This window comes from Drosophila teissieri, chromosome X (genome assembly GCF_016746235.2).
Source record: "Drosophila teissieri strain GT53w chromosome X, Prin_Dtei_1.1, whole genome shotgun sequence".
NCBI classification, from domain to species: Eukaryota; Metazoa; Arthropoda; class Insecta; order Diptera; family Drosophilidae; genus Drosophila; species Drosophila teissieri.
This window is the reverse complement of record NC_053034.1, coordinates 6,962,408-6,978,056: the sequence shown is the minus strand read 5'-3', so window position 1 is coordinate 6,978,056 and position 15,649 is coordinate 6,962,408. Positions and strand designations below refer to the sequence as shown.

The 15,649-nt window shown below is 47.7% G+C and overlaps 2 protein-coding genes across 11 annotated transcripts; one reads left to right on the top strand and one right to left on the bottom strand.

Moving 5' to 3' along the window:
* Positions 1–74: 74 nt before the first annotated feature.
* LOC122624958 (box C/D snoRNA protein 1) lies at positions 75–1,896 on the top strand. The gene is made up of 3 exons (XM_043804760.1): positions 75–248; positions 311–1,092; positions 1,147–1,896. The coding sequence occupies exons 1-3, from the start codon at positions 220–222 to the stop codon at positions 1,341–1,343; spliced, it is 1,008 nt and encodes a 335-aa protein (XP_043660695.1). The 5' UTR covers positions 75–219; the 3' UTR covers positions 1,344–1,896.
* Positions 1,897–1,957: 61 nt separating this feature from the next.
* Positions 1,958–15,600, bottom strand: LOC122624955 (protein transport protein Sec16A). Of its 10 annotated transcripts, none has more exons than XM_043804751.1 (13): positions 15,413–15,600; positions 11,117–14,251; positions 9,788–10,111; positions 8,347–8,803; positions 7,542–8,284; positions 7,217–7,481; positions 6,993–7,142; positions 6,378–6,929; positions 5,632–5,979; positions 3,877–4,058; positions 3,222–3,757; positions 2,864–3,121; positions 1,958–2,801 (listed from the first exon to the last, which is right to left on the bottom strand). In XM_043804751.1, exons 2-12 carry the CDS (start codon positions 14,242–14,244, stop codon positions 2,988–2,990), a joined length of 6,819 nt encoding a protein of 2,272 aa, XP_043660686.1. In that variant the 5' UTR covers positions 14,245–14,251; positions 15,413–15,600; the 3' UTR covers positions 1,958–2,801; positions 2,864–2,987. The 10 variants fall into 10 exon arrangements, with proteins under 10 accessions (XP_043660686.1, XP_043660688.1, XP_043660691.1 ...); XM_043804753.1 differs by having other exon boundaries at positions 6,378–6,926; XM_043804756.1 differs by lacking the exon at positions 5,632–5,979.
* Positions 15,601–15,649: the final 49 nt, after the last annotated feature.

Sequence of the window (15,649 nt, the reverse complement as noted above, 5' to 3'; positions counted from 1 at the left end):
ATCTATGCATTTAAGTCCTACCATTCAAGGGACAAATTGGAACACTAATAAACAAACAAAAATTAACATCTTTGTTAGAAACAATGAACATCTATGTATGTTATGTTTTTAGCTATTTCATACAGCGACTTGTAGCGTGCTCCTAGCTAGGCATGCAGCAGTTGCTCAGCACTTTCGAATGTAAACAATGCCAACACGCGGGTTCAATTGAAATTGACGATGGCCGATGGAACCAGCACTAAAACCAGGTACTGTCCAATAAACATTGGTATTTGCTGCTCTTAATAACCAACGATAATCGACACCACAGCACCATGCGCCTGGGAATGTGCGAGGTGTGCGCCGCAAAGGAAGCCCGCTACGCGTGTCCCAAATGCGAGGTGAAAACGTGCAGCTTGCCCTGCGTCCAGATCCACAAGAAGGAGCTCAACTGCGATGGCCAGCGGGATCGCACCAAGTTCGTGCCCCTGAGCGAGATGACCCCGCGGGAATTCATGAGTGACTACTGCTTCTTGGAGGAGTGCACACGCTATGCAGAGAATCGGAAAAGCGATCCGAGCAAGCGATTTACCCACGACCAAAGGAATCTACCGGTGGCACAGCATCGCATGCGGACGGCGGCCAAGAGGCGCAACATTAACCTGCGCCTGCAGCTGGCGAATTTCAGTCGGCACAAGGAGAACACCACGTATCTAAACTGGAAACTGGGACGATTCTATTGGCGTGTGGAGTGGCTGTTTGCAAACATTCCTCACGAGGCAAACCTTGCCCGCGATGTAGCCCGCTTTGTGGACGAGCGATGTGATGAGGAGGTCACGCTGTCCGATCTGGTAGTCAAGTATGTGGATCTGGAGCAGGAGACGGCACGGGATCAGCGCAAACTGCTGGCAAACCATCAGACTGCCGGCATTGGCCAGCTGAGTTTTTGGCTAAGAGCCGAGGGCGTGCGTCGCAGCTGTACGAGGTGTTATCTCCTGGAGGCGACCAAAACGCTGGGCGAGAATCTAGCCGGCAGAACCATCGTGGAGTTTCCCACCATTTTCGTTACGCACGAACCGAAACCACCAGGTGGATATGAAGCCATCGACAGCAGTAAGTTACCGTGTGTAAATCGCTAATTTCGTAAACTAATTTAAATGCATTAAGGTGAAGAATTCGAGGAAAAGCAGGAGGAGCTGCCCATAACCAAACCAGGACCTTCCACCAAAGCAATTGCGCAGGATTTGGATGAGTCACATGATGTGTACCATGATCTGGCTGCAGCCTTTGCCGGTGAAGATGTCAGTGAAACCGAAGACGACGAAGAATTCGAGGCACTCTACAGAGAACGTGTAGAGCTGTAGAAACAAAGAACCACCCGCAAAACACGGTCTATTGTAAATAAAACAATTAGCTTTTAAATTTTACATAAGTTCTGTATTTTCTCGTACGCATTTAATTTGATTTTTGTATTAGGCTTATTAAACATTAATAATTCATACCACACTTCGTTTCGATCTAGTTCCGTCATTGTCAACATCATCATATTACCAATCGATCATTGATCATCATAATATAGGTATATTATAAAGAAGTTGGAAAAATCAAGTTACAGAGCCTTGGGATTAATCGTAATTTGTGTACACATTTTGAGTACAGAGTTTTGTGGTCAACACACAGCAGTTTGTCCCTATTTGGATGATCTGTAGTTCAATTTTGATATACCAATTAGCATTTCGATTTGTACATAATACATATGTGTGCCAGTATATTCCTATTATAAATTTGTTATATTACTTTCATTCTTCCTATTCTTTGCTTTTTCTTTTCTTTTTTTTTTGCCTGCACCAGTTATTTTTTTGTTGTATATTATTTAAATTTAAAATTAAAGCATAAACAAACAAGTTCTAACAAATAAACATTTTCAAAATGCATTTTCAATTCAAACAAATAGTACAAAAAAAAAACAGAAAAACCATTTTAATTGTTCTAAAGATACATTTATATATATATATAATTGGAATCATTTGCATATTTCACACCAATTGTAAAAAGAAACACAGAGGAGAATACATTGATAGAAGAAACCAGGGAGAACAATTCATTTGCTTCTTAATCGCTTATCAATCGAATATCAGCTTTTGCAGTTATATAGACAGATAGATCAGTTTTATAGTATTTAGATGTGGAAAATACAGCAATGCATTATCAAAGTGAATTCCGAATTAATGTCTGTCCTCCTTCGAATACAAATTCATACAGCTAAACAAAAAATAATCATAAAAACTATGCAACATACAAAAGAAACATGTATATAAACAGAAATCGGGGGAGGGGCCGTGTGTGGATATTATAAAGGGTGGGGAATCAGGGGATCAGGGTGGCGTATAGTTTACATAGAGAAAATTTACATATATAATTCGCTAGTCGTATATAAATCGCTTTCTTCGTCGTTTCCTCAATTAAATCATTTACTAAACGTTAAGACATCGATCGCACACAAACACACACACGCACACATGCGCACAAATTGGTAAAATTAGGTGATTTTTTTTTAATTTAATTAAATTGGGTGAGTTCTTTTAGTAGAGACACGCACATAAATAGGACAGACAGACAGAAGTTTAACAAACTGTAGGATCTTGAAAGAATCGTAGGACCAACTTTTCCCCTGCTGGAAAGTTGACTTTTCTCGTGTGGATGTGTGTGTGTGTAAATTCAATGCATGACTGTGTGTGTGTGTGTGTGCGTGTGGTATGTGTGTGTGTGTGAGCGGTCACCGGTTGCAAAAGGTTTCATTTTTACGTAGTTTCGAAGTGCCGCTGCAAAAAAGAAGAGAACCCCATCAATCAGGCATCATCCGCTAACAAGCGTCCCAACTCACATCTCGCTGGTATTTGGGGCAGCCCTTTTTACACATTCACACATCCTCCTCCTTCAACTGTCCACGCGCACCTGCTGCTCCAGATCCCGGGGCTTCTGTACCGGTCAGTCCCACCTCAGATTCCCTACGACTGGGGCACAAAGAAACCCCCTTGGGGCACCGCAGCCGGCGCCATCATGGGGGCCAGCACATTCTCCGGCGCCGCCGACATTGGCGCACCCGAAGGATTGAACACATCCACGTAGGAGTTCTTCAGCGCTGCAAAAGTAGTAAGAAAAAAAAAACAGATTAAGTACATTTGTTATCCAGTTTCTTAACAACACTGAAAGGTTTGTTGAGTTTCGTAAAATGGACTTACTTCGGTTGCGTTGCATCTTAAACATGTTCGACTGCAGCTTGGGCTGCGGTCCGCCGGGAGCGGCCGCGGGATTGGGCGCCGCTGATGCCGCCGGTGCAGGTGATGGGACAGAAAGTGGCGCCGGTGCCGGCGATGGCACCGTGGGTATCATCTCGGGCGCCGGAGCAGCCGTGTAATCAATGGGACTGCCATACATATGCGGCTGAGACGGCGGTGGCTGATCCATCAGCGGTGCCGATTGATGGCTGCCCAGCGAATTGTTGGCCATCGGCATTAGACCCATTCCCAGTCCGGCGTTTCCGACTGGCGCGGCGGGTGGACCTCCGAGAGCCATGCCCAGATCACTCATTTTGGGTGGCGGCTTAAAGCTCTCCGCCTCCTCGCCGTTGCCCTCGGTGTTGGTCCAGCATTTGCGCTCCTTGTCCCAGACGATGGCCGGGTTCTTGTCATCCGGCAGGATCATTTGGTTCTTCGGCTTAAGCGACAGCTTGTTCCAGAGCCCGCCGAACCAGCCCGCATTCTTATTTCCAGGTGCGCTGTGTTTGAAATTGAGAATGATACATACTATTTAGAAGTTTGTCCCCGTTTTGGATGATAAAATGGTTTCACTTTAATTGTACTTCTCTCCACGCGATTGATAGCGTTTAGGACTCACCCAAGATCGCTGCCAGAGTTGGCCTGTTTGCCCGACGCCTGCTGTTTGCCGGCAGCCTCAGAGGAGCCTCCAAGCTTGGCTTTCTGGCCAGGATCAGCCACACCGCCGGAACCACCATCGTCCTCATCTCCATAGCTCTTTGATTTGGGCATGGATATCGCCGGGCGCGTCTGCTGCTGCAGCTGTTGTGCGGATGGCAAAATTGAGGTTGGAGTTAAGAAATGGCAACGGATTAGTCTTCTGTGAGATGCAATCGGATTGGTCAATAGATAAGTCATAGATCATAGGTAAGAGTGTTTGGGTTGGTTAGTAACAGAGTAGTTATGGGTTAGTTAAATCGAATTATATCGAATCAAATCGAATCGAATGAACAACGGAAACATGTCAAAGTAACTGGCGCAGTCAAAAAACTCTTGCTCACAATTATCGTATATAAGGCTTAGTGATAACATATTGCTTAGGGGCATTAAGACTAGGTGTATAGATTTAACAGCTAACAGTTAAGACAAGCTCCAGGTACAGTACAGAAAGCTCCCAAAAAAGCAGCGATGCACTTGCTCCTCCGTATTTTCTTGTTACCTAACACTTTGGTATTTCTAAATACTGATCATTTTGTGGGTATTACTAGGACTAAAATTGCATTCTTCGTAAGTTTGTTTACAATTTCTTCTTAGATCTAAGGGCCAAGCCAGCACTTGCGGATGTGCTGCTTCGGTGGCCTCTTCGAGTGGGTGCATCGATGTCGAAGGTGCGCACTGCGGCTCCCGGTTGCAGCTGTTGCTCCTTTTTGCTGTCCAAATAGTTTTCGAAACGACTGAGGCTCTGCTCCACCTCGGAGCACATTTTCTTGTAGTTAAGCGGTATGGCTGGATTGGCAATCAGCTCCTTCATGGACCACACGTGTTGCGGCTGGGCCGCGGATGTAGCTGCCTCCACGGATGCCGGTGTTCTCTCGACACCCCTTTGTTCACCGCTCGGTATAATCCCATACTTATTGAGCAGTTGATGGGTATAGTAATCGCCATCATCGAAGCTCTCGTCGTCGTCGGCATAAGGGTATAGATCCTCATCGCCATACTCGTCCTCCTCGCCGTCTTCTTCGGCCTGCTCCTCGCCCTCGGCATCCTCATCAATAACATAATCATGGAGCATGTAGTTCCTATAGCGCTGTATGTCGCCACGATCTGTATTCGCCTCCGGATCATACGAGTTGTTCTTGAGCTGACTCTGCCCCTGGGTCAGTGGCATGTCAATGGGATACGTTCCATTGAAGACAATATGCGGCTTTCGCGTTAGATGAACGTTTGGTTTCGCTTGTGCCAGTGCCATAGTGTTCTCCTCCTCCGCCTCCTCGTCCTCATAGTCCAGCTCATGCTCGAACTCTTGCTCCGACTCAGCGATGGTCGACGGTAGATTAAAGTAAACCCGTTTGGTCGATGATCCTCTAGCACCTATGGACGTTGTCGTCGAAGTGGCGGGCGCTGTGGGCGTGGCTGTAACAGTGGCTGCTTTGGCGGCTATGAAACGTGTGGGCGTGGTAAGCGTTTTTGGCGTGGCTATGTATGGGCTATTCTGGCTGTTAGACTTTCTACAACTTAGTAACGGATTAGGGACAGCAGGTACTGTTGCTGTTGCTGCTGCTGCAGCTTTTGTTGCTGCTACTGCTGTTTGGTTGCTGCTGCTGCGATTGTTGCTGCTGCTGTTGGTGCTGCTGGTAGCTTGATGTCGTTTATTTGTGTTGGAAAAGCTACTTACATCATTCAAATTGAATGCCTTTGCCGATGCTGCTGGTGTCGTCGAAGCCGCGGCAACTGTTGCCGGTGTTATCTGGGCAATAGCTGCTGCTGCCGCTGCTATTGTTCCTGTTCGTGACGCCTCTTGCCTTTTCCGTAATGAACCGCTGCTCCGTTCCTGCTTCAGAGCGTTCGATTTGAAGCGATTGTTGATGCTGGCAGCGCCATTGCTGCGAGTATGTTGCTCCTGCTGCTGTTGCTTGGTTTGCTGCAAAATCTGCTGGTTGGCGTACTGCAATATCTGCTGTTCATCCTGCTCCTCTTCCTCCACCTCCTCTTCATCCTTTAGAGCAGCTTGATTCTCATTGGGCTGCATTCCATTTGGATAGAGGCATGTTTTTATATTTTCGTTTTGTGTGTGCAATGTGATTAGAAACATGTTAGCAATTTGGCGAGTCCTACTTTTATGGCTATAACACAAGTTCAAGACAAATAAAAACTTAAGGCGTAAACAGAATTACATAAAATACGAAACTAAAACAAAATGTGGACGATGCACCGTCTTACATTGATCAACTTAAAACGAACTAAAAAGGTAAAATAAGCAACAAACTAACCCTCTGTATACCAATACCAAAAGTATGCTTACGACATTCACATTGTAAAAAAGAAAGTTCAAACTTCTTTAAAGCGACAATGAAAAACCAGCTTAATATTAATGGAAATACAGAGGGTTTATGAGAAGCTGACTAGCTGACCAGCACCTACCTCATCGCCATATGGTGGCTGCTGTGTGCCCGACCAGTAATCGTATCCGTAACCAGCGGCAGCCGCAGCTGGATCTGCTGTTGTCTGTCCATGTTGGTAGGCCTCAGTTGCTGGCTCTATTTGGCCATAACTGGGAGTAGGTTGCGGTTGAGGTTGCTGGTCGTATTGATGATGTGCAGCATTTGGATCGTAATGAAGCTGGCCCGCATTGGGATCGTATTGATGCTGCCCCGCATTGGGATCATAGTAGGACGGTTGGCCCTGTCCATAGGGATCCGATTCTGTTGGCGCTTGAGGTGGTGGCTCATAATATTGTTGTGGTGGCGGTGGCTGTTGGTGCGCTTCCGATAAAACTTGCTGCTGCGGCGGCTGTTGATCCACGGGTTGCAACTGCGGTTGCGGCGTATTCTCTATGTTGCTGTGGCTCTCGTATTGCATGTTTAGCTCCCTGAATTGCTTATTCACCTCTGCAAACTGCTGATCGATGTCGTTTTGCTCCTGCTGGATTTGCTGATTCTGCTGCAGCTGCTGCATTTGCTCTTGTTGGGGCTGCTGCAAGGAAGGATTATCGAATTAGCAATGTAACAAACGTTGCTCACTAAGGTTTGATCTCACCACATTGGACAGAGATCTCAGCTGGCGCAACCAGGCTTTTTCTTCGGGAGCAGCACTATCCTTGCTGGTGGCATTCGGAGGACTCGCAAAAGAGACACGATTGATAAGAATGGGATCATGATAGCGCAGACGTTCGGCCAAACCACAAACCTGCAAAAAAAACACAATGAAAATGTATAAGTTGGCATTTGAGGCAATCGGGAACTATTTTAAGGGAACCTTACCCGCTGAATGAAATCACTGTCGTAGCTCTCTGGCTTCAGTTCGATGTGCCTGGCGATTTGTTCCAAATAATTGGTGCAGCGGAAATGCTGGCCATAATCAAGGATCCTTGTGGCCAGCAGGAACTTGTAGTGTTGGAAGTGGGCAATGCTAAACTTCGGATCGAACAGCGAGCGAGCATACTCATAGATCTCGGTCATGATGATGGCCTCGTTGCTGGCGAACTCATTGAAGTGCTTGTAATGCGAGGAGCCCAGCAGGATAAGCCTGTAATCGAACGCGTGACATGTAAAGGAGTAGTCAAAAGTTAGGAAGAGCAAAACTCACCTGGGCACATTGGCTGTCAGAGTAGTGAGCTCTGTGGCAGAGCTGTCGTATCGCCCGAACTCCTCCTGGGCCACCAGATAGCAAAAGTGAGCCGCATAAATATCGCCGCGCTGGAATAGCGTATCGCCGAGGGCCACTACCGAACTGCGATCATACTCCGGCTGGCGACTCTTGTTCGTCACCAGGATGGAGAGATGCGACCGCCAGTCGCCCCACTGTTCATCCCGCAGCTGGCTGACGCACGCCGGCGTGTGGCAGCTCTTCATTTGGTAGAGTGTCTGCAATGGATCGTTGGCCTTGATCGCTCGATTGAGGAACTTCTGCGCTACATCTGTGAGAGCATAGCGATCCTCGTAGAGGGCCAGAAAGAATGCATGCGTCCACAGGTTGTTATCGGCGGCCCACTGGAGAGCCTCCTCGACATTTCCGCGCAACACATAGCTGCGGAACTTGTCCGTAGCCGCCTGTTCCGACAGAGGCGTCTGTCCTGTCTGCGCTGCGTTCGCAGCATCAGCTCCATTGGATGAGCTAGTTGCGGCACCCGCAGCAAGTGGTTCTGCAGGCGTAACTCCTGCTGCCGATTCGCTATCCAAATCCGAATCCCCTGCCTTGTCAGCTGGTGCAGCGACATCCTGTTCGGCGTCCACATCTGGCTCGTTCTCTGGTTCGAACTCGCTGGGATCGTATGGATACTCTTGCTGGTTCTCCAGCAGCAGATCGCCCACATCCGTGTCCGCAATGTACTGAAAAAGGTTAAAGCGAATGATAAAAAATCGTATTCCAATCTGATCGAATGCAGACTTACCCCATTTTGGCGCAGCAACAGTATAAGCAGATGCCACATGAGCGCATGGGAGGCACGGTATTTTGCCACACTGCCTTGGGGCTTCTTCTGCGTGGCGTACAGTGCGGTGCAACCCTTTGTGGGTCCCAGTCGGATCTGCTCCTTGCAGAAACTGATGATCTTGTCCTTGTGCAACTTGCGACCCTGCAACGGACCCGGATACATGCGCAGCAGGCTGCTCGTTCCGTCCCGTATGCGCGGTGGTGCCACCTCCACATCGTTGCGCAGTCGTCCGCGTCCCGCGTACTTGGGCTTCACCTTCAGCAGCAGACTCATCGCATACGAGGCCACCAAGTGCGGTCGATTGAACTGCAAGGGAGTGCGTCTGCGCGGCGGACGAGCCACCGCGGTAGTGGTCACCGTTCCAGCGGTTCCAGCCACGCCTCCATAAGTCGAAGGTGCCGCCTCGGCAGCAGCTCTACATTGGGTCACAAAAATATAAGCGTTAGTAATGTGGAAGAACGAAAGGTCTTGGGGAGGCAATAACAAAAGAGATCATGCAAAATCGAAAAGGGTTTTGGGTATTGGGTTTTGAGAGTTCGGGTGTTGGGGGAGTAGAAAACAAAGTGGAAGAAAAGATCCCATCAGCGAAGAATCATCAACAGTTCCCACTTCATGCCACTTAGAAGAAAGCTTTCAACAGTTCTCCACAAATCCCAAGCTGATGTTCCATTAAAATATAGATGATACAATATAGTTGTTTCTTCTTTTGATTTTCTATTGGTTTTGGAAAAATTAAATTTGCTTATTTAAGGTGACTTTCAGGTGAAAGTCTAGCTTTAAATAATATTCTTAACAAAAGTTTCCTGAACCCGCGAAGCGGAAGAGTGGGTGCGACAGAGAGGGGAAGAGTGTGGATGAAAAGGACAGGTGTTTTGGTTGATTTCGTTTTTGACTAGAAGAGAGCGCAAAGCTTCAGAGGAGGGAAAGAGATGAAGCGCGACAAAAAGCGATATAGTGGGTTTAGTTTAGTTCTTGTCAGAAAGCAGGCTTTTTTTTTGTTTTTTTTATTGTATACCCTTGCAAAATGTAATTGCTTAATTGAAGAACCATTTAATAGCAAAATCAGGCAAAATATTGAGTTAAATTGAGCAGAAAGAGTATATGGTTTTGTTATTAAAACAAAGGATCAAATTCGGTCTCAGACTTGAAGTTATGATCACAGAAATGTCACCAAAGAAGGCTGATATGAGATCTTCATCATATCATTAACATTTTCATATAACGGATAAGTAAATTTATATAGGAGATCGGATTTCGAGGAGTTAATATGAACGTATCCTGAATAGCTACATTTTGCTCTGAACAGCAAGGGTATATGTGAACATTGGCTAGCCAAAGTCAACGTCCTTTCTCGTTTGGGTTGTCTAAGGATTCTGTTTTGCTTTTTTGTATTGACCACCTGATATCGAGACCGCATTCGGAACCAGCGTAATACGGTCCGCATCGGGAGTTGCGTCCATCGCCGTTCAAGTTACTCAGCGATCGGGCATTGGAGAGTGGATATGCTTGGTATTGGTTATAGATGGAACCTCCGTGCGATCCGTAATAACTGGCATTATCCTCGGCAACGCTAAAGCTGGAGTTCAGGTGATCCTCCCTCTGTTGTTGTTGCTGCTGATGCTGTTGTTGTTGTTGTTGTTGTTGTTGTTGTTGCTGGTAGATCAGCTCTTTGTATTGGTGACGATGGAATTCATTGGCTTGGGTTATGTATGCGTGTGTATACCTGTATTGTATATATATGTAAAGGTGGGAAGTTGGGCAGATAGCACATATGTATGTTGTTTGTTGTTGTGCAATTTGTTGTTGTTGTTGCAGTTGCGATTGTGGTTGGTTTTTGGTTGGTTAGAGACGAAAACAGTTTTGCGGTTATTTACGAATTTGCATTAGTTTTGTATTTTTTTTGTATTTGTTTGGATTTTATTGTGTGTGACTTGTTTTAATTAGTAAAACACGTACACAGCGAACGGCACACGGGGAACAAAGTGGAAGTGGAACATGGTATATGGCGGGATGGTGGAAACGTGGAATCCAATTGGAATATGTAACAAGTATTTGGATGGTGTACAACGCAGGGGAAAAAGAGAAAGCCGCGAGAGAGCGAGCGAGAGCGAGGCACCTATATATGTTCTAATCACTTACTACAAACAAAATTAGCAAGTTTTAGTTCAGTTGATAAGATTAAAGCCCAAGTCCAACCTCAACATTTATGGGACGGGGTCGTGGGAGTAGATGGGCAATGGGAGGGGGGGATAGGGTTAATATACCCATTTAAACGCTAAACAATCAATGTTAATCATCAGTTTTTAGTTGACAAACAGCGTGGTAATGTAAGAAAACCAGAGAAGAACCAACAACTACTTTAAGATCAACAAGTTAGGAGCAGGTAAAAGGGTTCAGACTAAGGGTTAAGGTATCAGGTGACAAGGGTTAAACGAAACTAAAGGAACGTTGGCAAAGGAACACTTGGGATCAGCCGAAATTCTAGAGCCCGAAACTTGCAGAGATTACACACTTTTCTATTTGTATCACACGGCTTAAAACGAAATAAAGTTAATCTGTATTGTTTAATTTTAAACGTGTCATCTGATATATATATAAAAGATTTCCACAAACAGCTCTCTAAAATCTCTGCAAGGTTCTGGGTTATTTCTAGATGACCAAGCAAACTTCATAAATAATTAAGATAAAACCACGAACAAAAAAACATGGCATGTACGTGGAAACTAACCTTTCTCGTTCCCTGAGCATGGCGGCATCACTGCTTCCGCTGACACTTCCTGCGCTGGTGGCGGCCACCAACTGGGCGGCACTCACGGGCACAGTTCCGGGCACCAATCCGGGTATGACTCCTGCTCCAGCGGGAACACCGCCCTTCGAAGCAGCCGCCGAAACAGCAGCGTTCATCGAGTTGATCATTTGGCCATAGAACTTCGCATACATATCGGCGTAGACTTGTGGATTGCGCGACATTTGCTCGTACATTCCGTAGGGAACATAGCCAGAGGCTGATACGGGATACTGAGCACCAGGATTACGCTGGTCCTGATAACGCCGGCGACCATCATCGGTTCGGGCACCACGACCCGTATTCTCGTAATTCCGGCGTCCGCCAGAGGAGCGTGGCTTTTCAGCCGACGATTGTGGTTTGGTTGAGCGACGGGATCGATTGCGATCCCGTTCGTACTCATCGAAATCCTCCTCGGCGGCACTGCGTCGATGGCGACTGGTTTTACTGCTCCGACCACCGCTGCCGTCCAGCTCGGCATCGCCCAGGTGACTATACTCCGGATTATCGGACTCGCCATCGTAGTTGCTGTTGTTGTAACGACGCGAATGATCGTACGAACGATCCGGATCCTCGCCACCACTGTGATACTTGTTGGATCGTCGGCGCCATGTGCGGTCACGCTCCCTATCCCGCTCCCTTTCGCGTTCCACCTTGGGATCCGGATGGCGGCGAGAGCGCGTTGATTCGTGGTTGCGTTTGTGATGTGTTTCCCTCAGGGATTTCGTCTCGTGGTGGGTAGCGCCACGCACAGAGTCCTCCGTTTCGCCTTCGTAGGGGTAGTGACCATGGCTGCGTCCACGACCTTGCCTCTCCTCCATTAGATCCCTGCGCTCACGCTCCCGATCGCGTTCCCTTTCGCTCTGCAGGAATTCATCAGACTCATCGGACTCCAGATCCAGCGAGGCTGTGGTTCGGCGTCCGACCGCCGTACGTTTCTTCTCCTGCTGAGTGCTTGAATGTTGCTGCTGCAGCAGTGGCTGCTGCTGATGTGGTTGCTGTTGACTTAGCGGAGTCAGCGCCTGGGGCGGATTGTTGTGATGCAGCTGCTCCGGCTCATCGGGTAGAATATTGTGATGTACTGAAGTGGTTGGCTGTTCAGCCAAAGTTGGTGGCGGTATAGCTTCGCGATCCTCCAGATTCTCGCCATCCAGCACCACTTCCCGCTGTTCTCTCAACGATGGGGCGTTGGTCTCCACGCCGGTTACGACGCGACGTGGTGGCGTCTGTATATTACGTACTTGCTGCTCGCCGTCAGAGGTGTCCTCGCCATCTGCACGACGCTCTTGCATGTGCAGAGCAGCTGCCTGGGCCACATTAAGTGGTGGCTGCTCTGTGGCTCCCGTGACCTGGCGCTGCTGCTGCGAATCCAATTCCGGTTGGCCCAAAACCAAACGAGACAGTCCCGGTGGTGGCAGCAGGCCTGCATCCTGATCTGCTTCGCCTTCGCCCAGTTGCTCGGACAGGTGACTGGTCTGCAAGTACTGGGCCCGCTCGTCATTCGGCGCGGACAAAACCTCCTGGTTGTCCGGCTCCAAGGGCGAAAATGCCTGTGGAACAGCCGGTGGTGCATACAGCGATGCGGTAGGTACAGGAATGGGTGCAGGAATAGGTGCACTCAGTGGAGCTCCAAGTGAAGCCTCAACAGGTGGCGCCGCCATTAAGTTGAAACTATCTCCATGAGCCTCTGCTGGCAGTCCAAAGAGCTGCTCAGCTGGTGGCGGAATTGCTGCTATTGGTGCCACAGGAGCCATTGCAGCAGGTGCTGGAGGCGATGGAGCGCCTGCCGCAGGGTCGGCCATTATGTTAACACGCTTATTTAGACCCGTGGAGCGCTTGAAGGGATTGCCAGACGGTGGAGCCAAGCTAGGTGGCAGTGCGGCCGGTGGTGCAATAGTTGTAGCGTCCACTGGCGGTGCTCCCACTGGTGGAGCTCCTACTCCAATGAGGGGTGCTGGAGGAGCTCCCACTACAGCGGGAGGCGCTGGTGAAGCTCCTACTCCTGCGAGATGTGCTGGCGGAACTACTAGTCCAGTGGGAGGTGCTGGCGAAGCTCCGAGTCCTGCAAGATGTGCGGGCGGAGCTCCTACTCCGGCGAGATGTGCTGGCGGAGCTCCCACTGCAGTGGGAGGTGCTGGCGAAGCTCCTACTCCAGCGCTATGTGCAGAAGATGCTCCAACAGCATACATTGGCGATCCCACAGCAGTCATTGGTGCAGAGAACGCAGTCAGTGATGTTGGTGGTGGTGCTACGGTTGGTGGTTGGTTTTGGAAAGCCTGAGGAGGCACAATGGCATCCAATTCGGGTTCCTGCCCCAGTTCCGGCGGCGATTGTGGCTGCTGGTGCAACAAAGGTGTCGATTGCTGATTCAAAGACTGTTGTTGCAAAGGCGCTGCCTGCGGATCCGCTGCTAAGGGCAGCTCGCCATTGTTATTGACATTATTGCCGGTGGCAAACGCCTGCCAACTGCCTTGCGAGGATTGCACATTGAAGGAATCCTCCAGCAGTTGTCCAGTTGGCTCTAACAGGCTTTCGGTGCCGTTGCTAATATTGTTGTTGCTATTGTCGTTCCAATCGCCCCAATCACCCCAGCCATCGCTCCGGCCGCCACCACCTCCTCCTCCGCTATTATTGTTGTCAAACGAGTCCAGAGCTGGTTCCGCTGGAGCCGGGACTTGTGGCTGCTGGTGAGTGGGATAATACAGTTGCTGCTGGATAGCGTGTTGCTGCTGCGTAGGCTGTTGCTGTTGCTGCTGCGGTGGCAGTTGCTGCTGCTGCAAAGGATGTTGCTGCTGCTGTCCCGCAAAGTAGTTATTGTAGTTCAGAGATTGTTGCGGCTGCTGCTGCTGCGGTTGCTGCTGTTGGTGCTGATCCTCTGGCCAATAATTTGGCTGCTGTTGCTGGAACATTTGGCTGGCATACTGCTGCTGCTGCTGCTGGTTCTGGGCAGGATGAGTTTGCTGCTGTTGGGGCATTGCATGTTGCTGCTGGGGAGTAGGATGTTGCTGCGGCGCCTGTTGCTGCTGCTGCTGCTGATGCGGTGGCAGCCAGGGCGCATTGTTGTGCAACATGTTGGATCTGAACAAGAAAAAACAGAACACATTAGAACTTCTTCATAAGCAAGTTAACATTTCAACTGAAAACTAAATGCCTACTAAATCATACATCAACCGCGTATTTAATCCTGTTAAATCAGTCATTTCAATATCATTGTACTATCATAAATAGTCCTTATGACACGTTGAACACTAAGAGGTTTTCAAGTCCCCTAAGATCTCCTAACCCGGAATTCTATCATGCTTATCTTCTAAATGAGATATTTAAACTAAAAAGTGCTTTTAAGTATGTTCGTAATGAAAATATTTTTATAACAATGTGTCCGTTGTACTCCCCCCAAGATATTTAAAAGGTTTCTAGGTGTTGTAAGGAGTTTTCCGGGGAGGTTGCAGGGGGTGGTTGTTCGATTTTGTGGGGCAGTTCAATGAACCAAACCAGTTTTGATGGAAAATTACCCGTTTTCACGGATTTTCTTTAATGCCACTTGGAAACCGTGAAGAGCGATGGTAAATACGCAAACGAATACTGAACAAAATCGAATTTAGTGCATATTATAGAGCTCACAACGAGCGGAAAAGCAAAAGTTAAAAGTTTACGTGGACGTTTGCCATATTTTGCCCCTTCTCCCTTCCACACTCTTCTGCTCTTCTTCTTCGTTTTGTTACCACCGTTTCATTGCTCTCTTACTGTTGTTGTTCTCTTGACGCAGCAGGTTTTTGTGTTACCTATTTTGAAAGCCGCTGATAATTTGTGCAGTTGATTGATTGACCTTAAATATATTTATTTATATTCCTTTTTTATTTATTTATAATTTTATTTTTGACCACTTCGCAAGTCAAAAGTGAAAACACTCTCTTGGAAAAAAAAATTGGAGCAGCGGTGGGGAGAGAAAGAGACAGCACTCTTTTCTTTCTCTTGGCGAAAAAGAACCATACGCAGGGTTGCAATCCGGTGTTTTTGTGCGAATTTTGACCATTCAATCGCTTTTACTAGCCATAATAAACTAAAGAAAACACTTGGCAGTTGTCTTTGTCAATTTCCTTTTATAAAAATAATACACAGCCCAACAATACGAGAGAGAGGAAGAGAGTAAACACACATTCGCTGGCAGGTAGGCTACACACACACACACACACCTTTCCTTTTTCTCTTCTAATTAGCTTACGCTGCACACTGACTTACACAAATCGCTTGTTTATTTACACGCACTTGGTACGGCACTGTTTTCGGCAGTAATTAACTTAAAATATTATACAAGTTACTTGTTTGCTGACGTTCTTGGGAGTTAAACAATGAAATATGGAATTTTTTTTCGATCCGAACGCAGCAATCAAATCAAATGCCAACTCGACTTTCGTGGCGTTGCCAGACTGCCAGCAGATAGAGGTGACACTAAGCAGTTGGATTAATGTGACAGGA